The sequence below is a fragment of the Schistocerca gregaria genome, chromosome 1 (assembly GCF_023897955.1).
Source record: "Schistocerca gregaria isolate iqSchGreg1 chromosome 1, iqSchGreg1.2, whole genome shotgun sequence".
Classification (NCBI taxonomy): Eukaryota; Metazoa; Arthropoda; class Insecta; order Orthoptera; family Acrididae; genus Schistocerca; species Schistocerca gregaria.
This window is the reverse complement of record NC_064920.1, coordinates 464,309,130-464,328,734: the sequence shown is the minus strand read 5'-3', so window position 1 is coordinate 464,328,734 and position 19,605 is coordinate 464,309,130. Positions and strand designations below refer to the sequence as shown.

Below are 19,605 nucleotides of genomic sequence, written 5' to 3'. Positions count from 1 at the left end.
ACAGCAGGCATCGGAAGAATGCTGACAGATACAATCCTCATGGCGGATACGTCTCTGCAGAAGGTCCTTAGCTGGGTTATGAATAGCGTCCACGAGAGGCTTGTAATCCAAGTAGATCATGTAAGGTTGCCCCTCGAGGTCAGTACAGAAGTGTTTAATTGCGTTGTACACCGCCAGAAGCTCATGGTCTAAAGCCGACCACTTACACTGGCTCATAGTCAGTTTCTTGGAAAAGAAGTGAAGCAGTTGGGTGGAGACAGCAGTGTATTGTTGTAAAACAGCACTCACAGATGAGCCACTGGCATCAGTCATGATCAAAACACAGGCCTCAGGGTCAGGGTGGACAAGTGTGATGGATTTGGTGAGGGCAGTTTTAAGATTACATAATGCATTGAGCATGTGTTTTGTCCAGTACAACTTTCATTTCCCTGCGGTATTTTTGCCAGACAAGGCATCAGTGAGGGCCAATTGGACAGAGGCAGCCTGATGGATATAGTGGCTATAGAAGCTTGCCATACCCAGAAAATGGTGGAGTTGAGCATAATCTTCAGGAAGAGGGAGATCAAGCATGGTTTTGACATGAGAATCTGTCAGTTAGAGGCCGTCGGCAGAGACAGTATGGCCTAGGAATGTAACTGATGTGTAACAGAGTTGAGATTTATCATGGTTGATCACCAGGCCATTGGCAGCGAGGGCCAAATGGACTGCATCAAGGTTCACTTGATGCTCCTCAGGAGAGGAGGAAACGATCAGTATGTCACCTAAATAAGCATAAGAAAATGGCAGAGGTAGCAAAATGGAACCAATGAACTGCTGTCATGTCTGTGCAGCATTTTTCAAACTGTAAGGCATGTAACAGTTTGCAAATAGGCAGAAGGGCCATCTTCGGAATATCCGGTGGATGGATAGCGATTTGATGGTATACCTTGAACAATCTAAAACAGAGAACAACTTATAACCATGTAGTAATTACATGAAATCCTGGATATGAGGAATGGGATAGTTATCGATAATTGTGCGAGCATTAAGGGACCTGTAGTCCCCTCACATGTGTAAGGAGCTGTCCTTTTTAGGAACAAGGTGGATAGATGGAGACCAATTGGTATCGGAGGGGCAGAGCATGCCTGAAGCCAACAAATCCTGAACAATTTCTTTTATGTGCAGAAGTTTGGAAGCATTAAGGCATCTAGTCTGACCCAGTAACGGGTGCAGGTGGAATGGCCGTGGAGCGACGGTCGCGGAAACTGGCACGGTTGAGGTGACCGGTGTCGTTAATTTGGCTTGTAGGGGTGGATGTATGTAGGGGGGGGGGGGGGGGGTGTTGCATGTTGTGACGCTAGGTATATAAGAATGTGCAACCCGATGCATTTGCAATGTTTGAATCACAGTTCTGGAACTTTGTTGGCACATCAAACCAAACTGAAAGAGACTACGCAGCTGAGGGGTAAACCACAATATCCTTAACTGTGTTATCATCCATGATGTCACTAGGCAGCGTGCACTGTCTATGTAGTGGCCATTGATGCATAGTCACACTTGGCAGTGGCCATGTTGTGCTGGTTAAGGTTAAGTATCTGCCTACATTGTTGGGCATAGATAATTGTTCACTTTTAATCGAATGCACATTAGGTACACTTGACCACTCATGGTCACAATCACAGTTAATAGGATGCGTAGCACTAGCACCAAAAGACATTGGTAGCTCCATTGTACTGAAGACAATGTGGGCAGGTACACAATGTCCGTTAATGATGAAGAGAAGCACAAAGTAACTCATGAACACGTGACGACGATGTCAGGGTCACCACTGTGGTTATCACATATTGCAGGTCAGTAACAACACTCTTTAGATACTGTAAATGCATTCATTAGACACTGGGGCAAGCGAGAACAAACATGGCAGTACCAAAGTTGCACACCAAGAGAGCATAGAACATAGGTAGTCAAAAAATGTCAGAGTCAAAGATAGGGCACTCTGTGACAGAGGTGCCACTTATGTGTTGTTAGTTTTAGTTGCTAATGAACTCCTTGTTTCTAATGGCATTTACTTGACAGTTTGTGTTGTTTCCAACTTTTTTAGGTGCATTTTGTTGGTTTGTTTAATGATGCAATAGTCAGAACTGTTAAAAACATGTACTATGAGATATAATTGAAGGGGACAAAAAACTGATAAGGCCCTTACACCCTTGAGAATATTGTACCATTTTTAACAGATTCACAGCCTTCCCTTATACTGAAACCACAAGCCACCTCTGCAGTTGACTTATTGTCTGTTGTGATGATATAAACAGTCTTGCATGAAGCAGCAATTATTTTACAAAGCTACTTAGTGGATATGGTGAAAGGTGTTGTAGGTGAGCAAAAGCTTAAGACAAGAAAAGAAAATCTCAAAAGACACAAGACAGCTGTTAAGGAAAAAGTGAGAACTCCAAGCAGACTATCATAGGAATATTATAGGATATGCTGAATTAAAGAAAAAAAGTTGTGGTGTCCTTGAATAGACATGTGCAGAAACAAAATAATAATTTAATTGAAGATTCAATTATTCTAATAATTTGTAGTTTCTCAATCAAGCTTTTCAAGTGGACACCACTTCAGTGACTTGTGTATACCTAACCTACCACAATAATCCTACTGGAGAAACAGGAGCTACAGTTTAATGTGGAATCTAAACCATGTGTCATTCTCCAAAAATCTTCACATTACTGGGAAGTGAAGGCTAGCTTAAAGGCAGACTGAAATACTCAGTTGTCTGGTCAGAAATCAGTCCTGCAATTTTTTGTTTCCAGGCGCATGTGTTACCACTATATCACCAGGCCTGATTACGAAACAATTTAAAAAAGAAAGAGTGTGAAGGAAAGAGAACTGAAATGTATTTTGGATACACATTACATTTCATCAGTTTAGAGGGCACATGGCCCATTTATTAACACCAGCGAGAACATTGTATGGGTTATCCAAGACTTCTTCAAATGCTTGTGTAGTTCAGGAATTAATTAGAAATGCAGGTATTTAATAATGAAGATAATGACATTCTGGAAGTAATGTCACATCAGATGTACAAAGCTATTTGAGATACAAAGAAAAGAAAAGAACCTGGATATAAAGGTATTTCAGCAGAAATTGTTATAGCTTGAGGCAAAATACTACAAAAGGAACATGCTGGTTTCTTTACAGAATGTCTGTAGAGGAAGGTAGTTCCCCACTACACAGATAATGCTGTAATTATTCTACTTTACATGAAAGGAATCATGCAGTACATAAAAAGCTGTAAATGCAATTTGCTTCTCTCCTAAGTGTACAATATATTTGTTGAAATTCTCACCAACCACATGAAAGAAACTTGTATTAAATAGCAGCTACTTATCTCCTACAGGTAGCTTAACATTTCCACAGATACAGATGTATAATTTAAAGAATAATTTATATATATATCTGTAAGAACAGTGGCCTATTTCCAACACACTGATACTTATAATGAAGCTTTACAATGAACTTGGCTGCTTGCCATGCAGTTAACAGACTTTTCAATCCCAGAACCTAGATAATCAGATTAATTTGTAGAAGAGGTTAAGCCCATCCTATCAACCACCTCATGGGAGACAGAATGGCATGAAGTAGGGGACTATCTATAGTGTTGAAGTACAGTGGACACTGCATGTGCCTCGAGACCTCTATGATAGCTGTGAAGGTCATGCAGGACCCATGAAACATGACTGATGATGGGGCTCTGATGAAGCTACGATAGGCCTATCAAGCCAGTAGTGAATAATCCATTTGTTTTCAAAACCCAAATGACTCAGACCAAAACTGGTTCTGGAAGTAACAAAGCCTTTGACCAGACCTGTCACATACAATGACCAACATGGCTCCAATGAAAGATGGATTTATCTGAAGAAAAGTATAAGAATTGGGACTATTAATATCGTGTCCTTAGAAAAGGATGCAAGAATTCAGGAAATCACACAGATAATGACAGAGATGAAATTACTGATAATGGCACTTCATGAAGTAAGAAAGGATTGGCAGGAAGTTGCTGGACAAAAGATATAAAATGTGATGGACAGAGAGAGGTAAAAGAAGAAATGGTGTCAGACTATAATAAAAAAAATGGTGAACAAAGGACTTCACCTGGGACCTGTGTGCAACAGAATAATTGAAGTTAAGAAAATGATATAAAGAAATATTCTTGATGTAATCCAGGTGTATGCTCCTCAAATAGGATGAGCAACAGATGACAAGAAAGAGTTTAGCAACAAACTGGAGGAGTCTGTGACATATAACAAGATGGTGATTATAGGAGACTTCAATGCTAGAGAAGATAACAGAAATGATGGATAGGTCGTACTATAAATATCTGAGAAGTAAATAGTTTATTGGTTATGGATGGTATAAGCAAAGGGACATTCATAAGTTTACCATATACAGCTGAAATTTGCAATGTAAATCTGTAACAGACTAAACTATAATAACTGAATTAATCAGAAGATGCCTGACAGAAGTGAAAGTTGTACCAAGCAACAACCTCAACAGCAAGCACTGACTGTTGGTAGGAACATTGAAGAAATTTGAAAGTCAGAAGGAGGGGGGGGGGGGGTGGTAAGACAAGTAAAAGCAAATGCTGAAAACGAATGAGCTTCCCAAAGATGAGAGGAAGGATGTAGAAGAAGAATGAATGATGTGCAAACAGGCCTCAGCCAAGAAGGTAGAAAAACATGTGGAGGGCATTGACAAGTCAGACACAAAGAATCTCAAAGTTGGAATGAGAGAATTGCAGAAGCAGACAAGGAAAAAAGTATTGAATGGAGAGCATAGTTGAAAACTAGAACAAAAAACAACAGAAATGCATGGAAATCACTAAGCAGAGCAGCAAGAAAAATGATAGCATTGTCTACAAAGATGTAATGGAAAAAAATTCACAAAAAAAAAAACAGAAGAGAGTTATAAGGATGAGAAGGTGATGTTATACTGTGTATTCGGTAATGGAAGAAAGCATAAAGATCATCAACAAAGAAGGAAACCTGTGTGAGAGGAAGAGGAACAAGATTTGAAAGTATGATAAGAATACTTCTAAAATCTATATGAAGGACACAATGAAACAGATATACATAATGAATTTGAGGGAGACGAAAGAATAACACCTTTACAGAAGAAAAGACTTATAAATGAGCCAATGAAATAGAAAGAGAAGATCAAACAATGGGAAATCCAGGATGGAACACATTGTCCTGGTGTGTGAGATGTGTTTGCTTGCTTGTGTGTGTGTGTGTGTGTGTGTGTGTGTGTGTGTGTGTGTGTGTGTGTGTGTGTGTGTGTGCGCGCGCGCGCTATTTTTGACAAAGGCCTTACTGACCTAAAGCTTTATTTGTGACAGTCTTTTTGTTGTACCTATCTGCGACTCAGCATCTCCGCTATATGGTGAGTAGCAACTTTACTATTTGCAACATAATATTATGAAAAGGATTGTTGCTATTCACTATATAGTAGAGATCCTGCATCTCAGATAGGCACAACAAAAGGCTGTCAAAGTGAGCTTTTGACCAACAAGGCCTTTGTCAGAAATAGACAACATTCACACACCCCCTCACACAAACATAACTCACACACACGGCCACAGTCTCTGGTGAGACTGCGAGGAGCAGTGCTTGATGGAGAAGCAATTAGGTGGTGGGGGTAAGGAGGAGGCCGGGATGGGGAGAGAGAGGGATAGCAGGATAGGGCAGCAGACAGTAAAGTGCTGCTTGTGGTAGCAAGCAGGGATGAAGTGGAGAGGGGTAGGGCAGGTAGCTACAGTAGGGAGGTTAGACACTGGGCAGGGGACTGAGGGGGCTAGCAGAAAAGAAGAGAAGTAAAAAGTCTGGGTGCATCAGTGGAATAGAGGGTTTTTAGTGCTGGAATTGGAATAGGGAAGGTTCTAAATGGGTAAGGACAGTGACTAACAAAGGTTGAGGCCAGGAGGGTTACAGGAAAAGGATATAGTGGAGAGAGAGTTCCCACTTGCATAATTGAGAAGATCTGGTGATAGTGAGAAGGATCCAGATGAAATGAAGAACATAGTGTTGGTCAGTGTGCTCAGTAACAGGGTGGTTGAGTTGTTTCTTGGCCACAGTTTGTCAGTGGCCATTCATGAAGACAGAAAGCTTGTTGGCTGTCATGTCCATATAGAATGCAGCACAGTGGTTGCACCTTAGCTTGTAGATCACATGACTGTTCTCACAGGTAGCCCTGCCTTTGATAGAATAGACGATGGTTGTGACCGAGCTGGATTAGGCGGCGGTGGGAAGATATACAGAACAGGTCTTACATCTGGCTCTATTACAGGAATATGAGCCATGAGGCAAGCGACTGGGAGCAGTCTGTGACATCTGGCACCTTCCCACAACCCACCCACCCGCCCACCCACCAACTAACCTCCTGACAGCACCTAGCTACCTTACCCTCTCTTTGCCTCATCCCTGTACATTCCCACAAGCAGCACTTTACCATCCTCTGCCCCTACCCTGCTGTCGCTTCCCATCCCCGTCCCAGCCTCCTTCTTTCCCCCCACCACCTGGCTGCTTCTCTCATCATGCGCTGTTGCTCTTAGTCAGACACAGTTTGACCCCAATGTGTGTGTGTGTGTGTGTGTGTGTGTGTGTGTGTGTGTGTTTGTTTTCTTACATTCTTTTAGTTGTACGTGTCTGCGACTCAGCATCTTTGTACAAAGAGAAGCTCTGTTCATGATGGTTGTAGAGAAAGCTATATCAGAAATGAAAAATGGCAAATCTCCAGGAGCATATGTCATCAAAGTGGAGATGATCAAAGCCATAGGGCCTATTTGAATTCAGTGGCTGCAAAGAATAATGAGAATAGAATGGATCTTTGGTGAGATTCCTGATGATTGGAGTAGGGCAATTATTGTACCAACTTTTAAGAGGAGTAGCAAAGTGCTCTGTGAAAACTACAGACAAATCACATTACTGTGCCGTTGCATGGAGATTTATGAAAATATAATTTTGCAGAAAATCAGGAACAAGATAGAACCATAATTAACAGAACAACAACAAGGATTTGACATATAAATCAACTATAGAAGCTATATTTACAGCTAGGTAGGTAGAAGAAAAAAATTGGAATTTGGGAAGGATGTCATAGGTATGAAAAATGCTTACGATGCTGTTAGGAGGCAAGACATATGACACATTCGGGAGGACGATAGTTCAATCCCGTCTCCAGCCATCCTGATTTAGGTTTTCCGTGATTTCCCTAAATCATTTCAGACAAATGCTGGGATGGTTCCTTTGAAAGGGCACGGCCGTTTTCCTTCCCAATCTTTCCCTAACCCGAGCTTGCGCTCCGTCTTTAATGACCTCGTTGTCGACGGGACGTTAAATACTAACCACCAACCAACCAAGACATATGACAAGGTGTGAATAGACTGGAATTGTCATATGGAATGCAACACAGAAACATGTACAACAAATGCCTGAATTGCATTATAATAGATGGCAAAAAGACGGACTGAAGATTGCAACAAGGAGGTGTGCTGCATTGTCACCAGTGCTCTTCAGTATGAGGAAGGGTTCATCAAGGGTTATCACCACACAGTGTGGTTATATGGGGAGACAAAAAGCAGGAATTTGATGAACATTTAAATACCTGGTACAGAATAATTGAAGAAGCGGGCTTGGAAGTAAGCTGAAGAAAAATGGGGTCATGAAAATTGGCAGAGAAAATGAAAAAAACAAAGGATATAATTTTTAGTGGGAATGTTATTAAAGAATTACATCCTTTCAAATGTCTAGGATGCAAGTTACCCAAGGAAGGAAACATAAAGGAATAAACTGCAGAGAGGACAGAAACTTATTTATCAGGAATTGGAAAATACCTGCCCAAGTAAAGATCATGATACAGAAGGGGAAGGGAGGGAGGGGTGGAGAGGGATGAAGTGGTGGATACACGGTTCCAAACTGCCCCCATTCTTGTTAAGATTGACTCCTGTGATAAAGGATGGATGGACTGGAAAGAAGTGAGTGAATTAATAATAAATAATGAAAGTCTTTGGGATGATGATAGGCTGAGAGAACAAATTGGTGACAAGTTCCCATCTTCAGAGTTTGGAAACATCCAAGTGGTCCATGTGATATAGCAGTAACTCAATTCTCTTGAGTTTCATAGAGCATATTTAGCAACTGGGTACTGGATGTCTCAAGGGTCGACAAATTTGTGTCCGTACATGCATTTTTCCAGTTTGGTGCTAGTTATTGCTTTGGATGCTTGGATGGAACAAATATCAGTTGGTAATCTCATTTATGCTACATGTACTGTATAGTTATATTTGTTTATACGTAGAATAATACATACATTGTTTGTACACAGTTTGTTAGTGCTTTGAACTCATATCAGATGATGTTTGCATCCCTCCTTTTCTGCCTTTTCCCCTTAACCTGGTATCAGCTGCTTTGAACTCTGCTACATTTTTTTCTTAAACTCTGTCCCTAGTTTGTGTATTCAATTTTTTTATATTCTTTTTAAGTTATGCATGAGTAGTCATTTGAGGTATTAGCACATTCTTATATTTTTGACAACAGTTGCTGATGATTTCAACTCATGTTCTAGATTTTATAAGGCCAATCTGTCTTCCATTTGAAAATTCAAATAACACTGGAAGCCAAGTCAAATATCAGATTGCTGGCTGGGGCAAACAGGATTCATGTAAGTATATGAAAACATGACATATATAATTTCATTAATGGTTTTTGTTGATTGTGAAGATAAAGAAAGAGAATAAAAGAACTCCAGTATGTAAAATACATGGGAAAATGTACATATGTCAGATGAGCTGGACTGTGGGGCCATGAGGTGCAGAACACAGGCATCATACACATAAAGAATTACTGACAAAGTCAGCCATCACAGACCGTTAGATCTCTCGTGGTCATAGTATGATATATTATAGAGCCAAGTTTTTAAAACAGGCCAACAAATTCTGGGACTCATTTTTAAAGAATATTAAGAGATCTGATTGCAACAATTTCCAACTAAGGAAAGCTAAGACTCGGCCATGAGTATGCTCAAAGCATAACAGCAGTCTGTGGGAAGATCTATTTGCATTACACAAACCGCAGAGTGGGGACTACACAACATAAAAACACCTCCACTCCAGCAGTGATGTGAGATAGGTGGCAATGGCACACAGACTAAAACCCATAGCTAGTATCACGTCAGCACGCTTCCCCCACCACCTTGGCAGTTGAGCTGTACCAAGGCACAGCAGGCCAGTGATTAACAGTAGTGTGGACCAGAGGGGGCATATAAGATGGCACACAGTGGCAGACAGTCATCAGTGTCGTCTGAAGATTGTAACAAGTTAATTTGCTGAAATATCGCATCATTTGGATGGTGCCACATAGCTGAATATCTGAGAACATTTCAAAATTGTGAAGATCATAATTTTATTCATTGTTCCTTCCCTGTGTGATTGGATTGAGGAGTTCCTAGATAACAGAACGCAGCACGTCATTCTCAATGGAGAGAAGTCTTCCGAAGTAAGAGTGATTTCAGGTGTGCCGCAGGGGAGTGTCATAGGACCGTTGCTATTCACAATATACATAAATGACCTGGTGGATGACATCGGAAGTTCACTGAGGCTTTTTGCAGATGATGCTGTGGTGTATCGAGAGGTTGCAACAATGGAAAATTGTACTGAAATGCAGGAGGATCTGCAGCGAATTGACGCATGGTGCACGGAATGGCAATTGAATCTCAATGTAGCGAAGTGTAATGTGATGCGAATACATAGAAAGATAGGTCCCTTATCATTTAGCTACAAAATAGCAGGTCAGCAACTGGAAGCAGTTAATTCCATAAATTATCTGGGAGTACGCATTAGGAGTGATTTAAAATGGAATGATCATATAAAGTTGATCGTCGGTAAAGCAGATGCCAGACTGAGATTCATTGGAAGAATCCTAAGGAAATGCAATCCGACAACAAAGGAAGTAGGTTACAGTACGCTTGTTCGCCCAATGCTTGAATACTGCTCAGCAGTGTGGGATCTGCACCAGGTAGGGTTGATAGAAGAGATAGAGAAGATCCAACGGAGAGCAGCGCGCTTCGTTACAGGATCATTTAGTAATTGCGAAAGCGTTACGGAGATGATAGATAAACTCCAGTGGAAGACTCTGCAGGAGAGACGCTCAGTAGCTCGGTACGGGCTTTTGTTGAAGTTTCGAGAACATACCTTCACCGAAGAGTCAAGCAGTATATTGCTCCCTCCTACGTATATCTCGCGAAGAGACCATGAGGATAAAATCAGAGAGATTAGAGCCCACACAGAAGCATACCGACAATCCTTCTTTCCACGTACAATACGAGACTGGAATAGAAGGGAGAACCGATAGAGGTACTCAGGGTACCCTCCGCCACACACCGTCAGGTGGCTTGCGGAGTACGGATGTAGATGTAGATGTAGAACATCACATCACATTGGTGGAAGTACTGTAACAGAACACACACAAAAAAGAATGAAATATACTATTTTTAAATTATCAAGTGAGTCAATTTAAACACAGCTATATGAAGAAAATGTTTAACACAATTCAACTACAAAGGTATTGCTAGTGATTGTGAATTCTATCTAATAATATATGATTCATTAGAGAACATTCTGTAGTACTTAATATGGACAGGTATTCATGATTGTGGTGATAGTTTTTACAGAATGCTTAGTTGTGCAAGTTCTGACCACTGTTCATTTAAGCACTATGTAAAAAGAATCAGTTAACATTATTGCTACAGTTTTGCAAGCACAATTTTTACTTTAACTCATATCAAAACTGGTACGGATCGGCTAGGTCACTTGCTTGTTTGCACAACATTCTCATTTAAATTAATGAGACATACTTTTAGGAGGCAGAATTGCTGTCCAGTACTTAAATTCAGTAGATACAGTTTCTTTACTTCTGAGGGACACATACAAAAATACATACACTATACTAGCTTTGTAACTAATAGTTTCTTGCAGAAAAAGGAACAGGTTGGGGAAGGTTAAAAAGGAGGGGTGTGTCACTCAGATACCAGACAGAGAGTGACCTACCTGTTGTGTGGATAAGAGGAGAGAGAGATTTTCCTTTTGATACTGTACTCACTTTGTGTTACTCCAGCAAAAATCCAGAAAGACTATGTTTACTAATGAATAGTTGGTTAACTGAAGTATCTGTTTTTATTATTAGTAACAGTAGTTGTTGCCGTATCTCTTACTTGTTAAGTAGGAATCTCTAATCTCCCTGTGTGAGTTGACAGGGTAGCTGATTTACATGAAGAAATAATGCCCAGTGGGGCTCTCCATCTGTTGTTTCAATAACAAAACTCATGGAGACAATGAATAATAACAATGATACTACATTACTGTCTTATTTTTTCTTTCAACGTTAACCAGAATTGCTTGTTTGATCATTCGCATCATGCATGGAGTGGGACTATTATGTAGTGAGCATTCAGATACACAAAACAGAAATATGTCAGTAATGTACATTGACACTAAAGGTCAAGTGACAACATATAGTTTGTCTTTAAGCCCCCCTATGCTACTGGGTCATTGCAAAGTGTCTTACTAGGATGGAAGTGTTGCAGAAAACATTAAATTTGGAGTTATTACATGCATAAATAAGCAATTTGTCAAACACTTTACTTTCCAGCACATATGATTAATTTCATTCATCTAATAAAGTATTATCACAAATACTCATTCTCCATGTCACAGGCACTAGTACTCAGTACTTTTTTTCTGAAAAAAGTTTGAGGGTACTCCAACATTGGATATAATGCAGCAAAAGTTACTTATAACTGAAGCATGGGATGCCACTCATCTGCTTTTATCCATGACTTCATCAATATGTCAAAATACAAAAAAAATTATATCGGACCCTTCAGTTTACTTTATTATAGCAGGAGAACTAGTAAAATGGTTTGCTAGTTTTCTGCCCATCTCTCACCTCCAACTTAACTCACAAGTTCAACGAAAGACAGGACACACTGTTAAACTTTGTACAAGTGACAAGAACCAAACAGCAAACACAAACAAATAAAGAACAACAAAACAAAGATGGCAATGAATCGTGAAGGATCGTGGTAGCGGGACCGTAAAGACATCTATCGGTAGCTCGGTGTTTCAGCGCACGCATATCTGTTTAGCCCACTATTAGCGGGCGAGGGCACTACATGCTTGTCGAACTGGTTGCCAGCAGTTCAGTTGTCTAGAACGGTTGCTGCAGCTTAGAAATGCTTGAAACAGTCAATGACATCGCTTTTCCCACCAAAACCTGCACTGGTATTGTTTGTATTGTAACTACCAATGCGAAGAAATGAAATAAAAAGTTTATATCTGTGAAATAAATCTTTGGCACTCTTACTTGTTCTCAACATCATAAAAAAACTACTTTGTCGATGAAAAAGTTTAGGGGTACACATTCCCCAGCGTTCCCCCAGAAAAACAGCACTGTTAGTACTACAGTTTCATGTTGTGACTTTTTTAAAATAAGCATAATGGTTTGGAAGTCTTTATAATATGGACATTGTGATTCAGGCTGCCATATATAAATCTTACCTGCAGTGAAAATTGCCTGAAATATATATAGATTCAATGGATTGACTGACTGACACCACACTCCCACACTAACAAATTTATGTGGCACTAATCTCATAAATATACTGCCACACAGTTACATTAATTAGCTCTAAAATTTTATGCCTTCATCATCACATAAAATACCCCCCCCCCCCCCCAAGTAATATGACCACTGTAATTAATCTTTACGGTACCAGCAATTAACTTTTCCTTCTATGAAAAAATTCTATTTGCTTCTGTAGCAGCAATAATTATTCATCATTGCCATTTCCATTAAATAAATGTGCGAAAACAAGGAAAATACAGGGTGTCCCATGGGGAATGGTCAGCATTTAGGAATATGATGGGAAAAATGATTTGAAGCAAAAAATTCTAGTAAACATGAGCTGTAAGATTGGATACCTTAAGAACTATGCACACTTCTTCATCTTCAATACTGTGAAACAAATATCTTTTAATGAAAGCTCTTTGCTCTCCATAATATGGGAGGAGGTAGTACGGACTGAAAGAAAAAAAAAAAATTGTCTAGTTAACATAGACTTTAAAATGCATACCTTAACATTTGTGAGCACATATTCAGTAGAAGAGGTATGCTTCACAGCAGTGAAGATGAGCAAGTGCTCATAGCTGTTAAGATAGGCGTTTTAGAGCCAATGTTTGCTAGAAATTTGTTTCCTGCTCCTTCACAGTTATAATAAATAAATAAAACACTGTAATGTGCATAAAAACTTGCAATTTTTGACAGTATGTTGTAGAGTGAGCAGGAAGCAGCATTTTTGTAAGTATGCACTAGCTGTGCGACGCACAAACTAATGACCGTAAGCATGTTTACTGATGCGTTGTTTATTGATGTTTTGACAGTGAGGCGTAGTATGCCAGTACGTGGTGGCACAGAAAGAGAAGCTGGCTTATTAGTGTCATTACTGGACCAGTCCCATCATCTCCTTTCCCGTGTATTAAACATCATACATCATAATTTATTTTAATGACACTGTAAAACAATAACTAATGTGTTCAGGTAGATTTCAGTTTCCCCCTTGTCATAATTTTAGCACTTCTAGACTACAAACAACAGATTTATTTACAAAGAAAAGTCTGGTGTCTTATTTACACAGCTAGAAATAACATCAGTATACAAAAAAAATGTTACTACCATATGATCATAGCTTTCGACTCTTTTCTGACTTTCACATATAATTACTGCTATTTTTATTCGTTATTACAGTGATTCCTTTCACAAACAGTGGCTGTCACCTTATACTTAGTTTGCTAACGTTTTCCATTTACAAAGATTTTGCCCACAACAGTACTATTGTACCTCATATCAGCAATTTGGCAGTATCATCACAAAAAATGCACACCACCATGATATAGATGAAAAAGAATATTAGTATCACATCACAAGAATTCCCCATCTAAATACTTCAAATTTAGACCCATTAGTGCAGAAAGTATTCCATAATTCTAATAGCTCCTGGAACTTCTTTTAAAACCATGCATATTTTGCAGTCAAAACAGTTCTTTAGATAATACATGAAATGAGAAGGGGAATGGGAAGGGGAATGGGTAGGAGATGCAAGCATGTTACAAATAACTGCTGTAATATTTGTTGCATAGTAGAACCACTGAGTCATCAAAATGTACACAGAAAATAATTGCTAGCTTTCAGACCCATCCTTTAACAAGCTAGTGCGCACACACACACACACACACACACACACACACACACACACACACACACACACACACACACCTGTGCAGGTACATTGTGCCCACTGAACAAAAAATTCCAGGATTGCAATTTAGAAGTTGGAGGGTTTGAGAGATTGTGTCATATGGCACTGCCCTGGGGCAACTAAACCAAGTTCTTCGGCAGGGTTTAGACCATCTATCATCATACCTGGAAATACGGGACATGTTACTCGCAATCCTTCCCACCCCTCCTAAACTGGTACTCTGCCACCCACCCAACCGACACATCATCCTGGCCCATCCTTATGTTACTACCCTCTCCCAACCTCTTCCCACAGGGGTTATATCCCTGGGGAAGACACAAGAGCAAATTTTTTTCCAATCCACCAACCCAGTATTTCTGTTGCAGTCCTGTCACAGGCTTACCCTACCCTGTCTGAGGTAGGGCAATGTGCGAAAGCAACAATGTCATTTACACTTTGCTGCAACTTTGGCAGAGCATTTTATGTGGGTGTGACCACATATCAGCTGCTGAACAGAATGGATGGCCACTGCCAGACTGTCAGCGAGGATAGAGTTGTTCACCCAGAGGCAGAAAAACCTGCTGAACACATGATTGAGGTCAATAGCTGCTTCACAATCCATGATATCTGGATCCTTCAATCCAGCACTAGATTTTCTGAACTATTAGTTTGGTGCATAAATTCATAGTGTTTTTGTTTTTCATGTTGGTGTTTCATTTATTACAGGTTATTTATTTGTATTTTCTGTTGCTGTTTGAGTTTAATATTGTCATTTTTTTATTTTGAAATAATGAATGGAGCTGTGGACTCTAGAAATTGAAGTACCAAGTGGTTAAAGTGGAATGTTTCCAACCTATTCCACTGTTTGAATTTAATAGAGAGGTGACAGTAGTGGAGGCAGCGATAAACATTGCACCATGTATAGTTATAATGCCATTGGACTGGGCATGGCAAGAGAATGGTTTTGTCATTTTAAGAAGGATCATTTTGATATTAGAGACTCTCCATGTTCAGGGTTTGATGAAGATAGTTTAAACACATTGCTCCACAATGGTCCACACCAGTGTACTTGAGAACGGGCAAATGTAATGAACTTTGATCATTACACCATCATCCAACATTTGCGTGCAATGGGAAAGGTTCGAAACCTGGATGTATGGTTGCTGTGTGCTCTAAGCCAAAATCATGAAAATCAGTGAGTGACCATATGTACATCTCTGCTTACTTGTCATCAGTTGGCTCGTAGACAACACTAACCATTCCTGTCTTGTATTGCTACTGGTGATAAGAAATTGTGTCTTTATGCTAACATAAGAAAAAGAAAGTAATGGTTGAGCCCAAACAAAGCAGCACTTCCCTATACAAAGACTTGCGTCCATCCACAAAAGATGATGCTATGCATCTGGTGGAACAGCAAGGGTGGGGTGTATTATAAATTGCTTCCCCAATTTGTAACCATCACTGCTGGCATTTATTGTCAACAACTGAAACATCTTGTAAACAAAATCCAAGAACAGTGACCAGGAATACTGCATGAAGTGATGCTATTCTATGATAATGCACATCAGCAGTCTGCTGGACTGACATAAAGCACTATACAGGAGTAGGATAGGGAAGTCATTCCACATCCACCTTTTTCAGCTGATCTTGCACCCTCAGATTTCAACCTTTTATGTTCTCTATTGAGCAACTGTCAAGTAACTTCCCCCAGGTGAAAATGCACTCCAAACATGGCTTGAATTCTTCACCTCAAAACCACATGACTTTTACAGTCATGAAATCAAAAAGTTACAACAGCATTGGCAGACTATTGTAAATAGTGAAGGAGATTATATTATTGATAATTAAAGTCTCTGTTATGCTTGACTGTTGTGTTCATTAAATTTACAGAAAAACACTACAGACTTATGCACCAACCTACTAGATAGATGGGAATTATCCTTGTGACACATCCTTCACTTTCATGGTCTTGCTGATCCCTATCTCCACTAACCCAGTGCACCAACATCCACACATTCTCATCTTCGACACTCTGCACCATCTTCAGTGCCAGTGTGTCACATTCCTATCCTGTGCAGTTGTTGCCTCTCTCTCTCTTCTGCATTCCCACCTCATCAGCACTACTGTATCACTAATACACGCCACATGCCCAACCCATCCCAACAATGCCGACTTTACTATTTTCTGGTAGGTAATTCTTTATATGTAGTATAATGCCCATCATTATATCATCTTCTCTACCTCCATCCCACACAACAGCCACCTGTTATTCAGTAACATCCTCTCAAAAGTATCCAGCATGATGTTGGTATCCCTTACTGTTAGTGGTCAAGTTTCTGAAGAGTATGTGAGGACTGGTCTTATGTTTTGTAGATGAATGATTTGGATTGGTTAAAATGAGTTCTACTGACTGTTACTAGCCATTCTTTTATTTTGCATGTATCATTGTTGTAGGTTGGGTATGATCCCAGGTATTTAAACTCATCAACCTTCTCAAATTCTGAACACGATACAGATACTGGCTAAGGCATGTTTCCTATGTGTGTTCTTCAACAAGCCATATATTTAGACTTAGACCCATTGATTGACAGGCTTATGTACTTAGCAGCCTGTTCTGATGCAGTAAATGACTCCTTTGTTGCCTCAGAGGTCTTGCAACTATGTCTGTATCATAGGCATAGGACAATATTTATACTGAATTGCGGAAGATCATTTCCCTGGCATCGTGGTTAGCCTCTTTTATCACATGTTCCAGCGCTACATTAAGAAGAAGATATGCCAGGGAGATGGTCTTCCACAATTCAGTATAAAGATTGTCCAATGCCATGGACCTTGCCATTGGTGGGGAGGCTTGAATGTCTCTGCGATTCAGATAGCCATACCATAGGTGCAACACAATGGAGGGGTATCTGTGGAGAGGCTAGACAAACATGTGGTTCCTGAAGAGGGGCAGCAGCCTTTTCAGTAGTTGCAGGGGCAACAGTCTGGATGATTTACTGATCTGACCTTGTAACACTAACCAAAACGACCTTGCTGCTCTGGTACTGCGAACGGCTGAAAGCATGCAGAAACTACAGCTGTAATTTTTCCCAAGGGCGTGCAGCTTTACTGTATGATTAAATGATGATACCGTCCTCTTGGGTAAAATATTCCGGAGGTAAAATAGTGCCCCATTTGGATCTCTGGGCGGGGACTACTCAGGAGAACGTTGTTATCAGGAGAAAGAAAACTGACGTTTTACAGGTCAGAGCGTGGAATGTCAGGTCCCTTTATCAGGAAGGTAGATTAGAAAATTTAAAAAGAGAAATGGATAGGTTAAAGTTAGATATAGTGGGAATTAGTGAAATTTGGAGGCAGGAGGAACAAGACTTCTGGTCAGGTGAGTACAGGGTTATAAATACAAAATCAAATAGGGGTAATGCAGGAGTAGGTTTAATAATGAATAAAAAAATAGGAATGCGGGTAAGCTACTACAAACAGAATAGTGAATGCATTTTGTGGCCAAGATAGATACAAAGCCCACACCTACTACAGTAGTAAAAGTTTATATGACAATTAGCTCTGCAGATGACGAAGAAATTGATGAAATGTATGATGAGGTAAAAGAAATTGTTCAGATAGTGAAGGAAGATGAAAATTTAATAGTCATGGGCGACTGGAATTCGGTAGTAGGAAAAGGAAGAGAAAGAAAACATAGTAGGTGAATATAGAATGGGAGTAAGGAATGAAAGAGGAAGCCGCGTGGTAGTACTTTGCACAGAGCATAACTTAATCATAGATAACACTTGGTTCAAGAATCTTGAAAGAAGGTTGTATACATGGAAGAAGCCTAGAGATACTGGAATGTTTCAGATAGATTATATAATAGTAAGATAGAGATTTAGGAACCAGGTTTTAAATTGTAAGACATTTCCAGGGGCAGATGTGGACTCGGACCACAACCTATTGGTTATGAACTGTAGATTAAAACTGAAGCAACTGCAAAAAGGTGGGAATTTAATGAGAAGGAACCTGGATAAACTGACAGAACCAGAGGTTGCAGAGAGTAGCAGAGAGAGCGTTAAGGAACAATCGACAAGAATGGGGGAAAGAAATACAGTAGAAGAAGAATGGGTAGCTTTGAGAGATGAAATAGTGAGGGCAGCAGAGGATCAAGTAGGCAAAAAGATGAGGGCTATTGGAAATCCTTGAGTAACAGAAGAGATACTGAATTTAATTTATGAAAGGAGAAAATAAGGAATACAAATGTCTCAAAAATGAGATCGACAGGAAGTGCAAAATGGCTAAGCAGGGAAAGGACAAATGTAAGGATGTAGAGGTGTATATCACTAGGAGTAAGATAGATACTGTGTACAGGAAAATTAGAGAGACCTTTGGAGAAAAGAGAACCATTTGTATGAATATCAAGAGCTCAGATGGAAACCCAGTTGTAAGCAAAGAAGGGAAAGCAGAAAGGTGTAAGGTTTTATAGAGAGGGTCTATACAAGGGCATTGTTCTTGAGGACAATATTATGGAAATGGAAGAGGATGTAGATGAAGATGAAATAGGAGATATGATACTGCGTGAGGAATTTGACAGAGCACTGAAAGACCTAAGTCAAAACAAGGCTCTGGCAGTAGACAACATTCCATTAGAACTACTGACAGCCTTGGGAAAGCCAGCCCTGACAAAACTCTACCATCTGGTGAGCAAGATGTATGAGACAGGTGAAATACCCTCAGACTTCAAGAAAAGTATAATAATTCCAATCCCAAAGAAAGCAGTTATTGACAGGTGTGAAAGTTATCAAACTATCAGTTTAATACGCCACTGCTACAAAATTCTAACACAAATTCTTTACAGACGAATGGAAAAACTGGTAGAAGCCAACCTAGAAGATCAGTTTGTATTCCATAGAAATGCTGGAACACGTGTGGCAGTACTGACCCTACAGCTTATCTTAGAAAATAGATTAAGGAAAGGCAAACCTACATTTCTAGGATTTGTAGACTTAGAGAAAGCTTTTGACAATGTTGACTGGAATACTCTCTTTCAAATTCTGAAGGTCACAGGGGTCAAATACAGGGAGCAAAAGGCTATTTACAATTTGTACAGAAACCAGATGGCAGTTATAAAAGTCGAGGGGCATGAAAGGATAGCAGTGGTTGGGAAGGGAGTGAGACAGGGTTGTAGACTATCCCCAATATTATTCAATCTGTATATTGAGCAAGCAGTAAAGGAAATAAAAGAAAAAATTCAGAGTAGGAATTAAAATCCATGGAGAAGAAATAAAAACTTTGAGG

The 19,605-nt window shown here is 39.8% G+C and overlaps 1 protein-coding gene across 5 annotated transcripts in view; it reads left to right on the top strand.

Moving 5' to 3' along the window:
- The window catches only part of LOC126352666 (CLIP domain-containing serine protease B9-like), a 153,264-nt gene that overhangs the window by 112,793 nt on the left and 20,866 nt on the right, over window positions 1-19,605 (top strand). For all 5 annotated transcript variants that reach the window (XM_050002703.1, XM_050002708.1, XM_050002704.1 and 2 more), the window contains one exon: window positions 8,599-8,694. In XM_050002703.1, coding sequence (XP_049858660.1) covers window positions 8,599-8,694 — 96 coding nt within the window. The remainder of the gene's footprint in view (window positions 1-8,598; window positions 8,695-19,605) is intronic.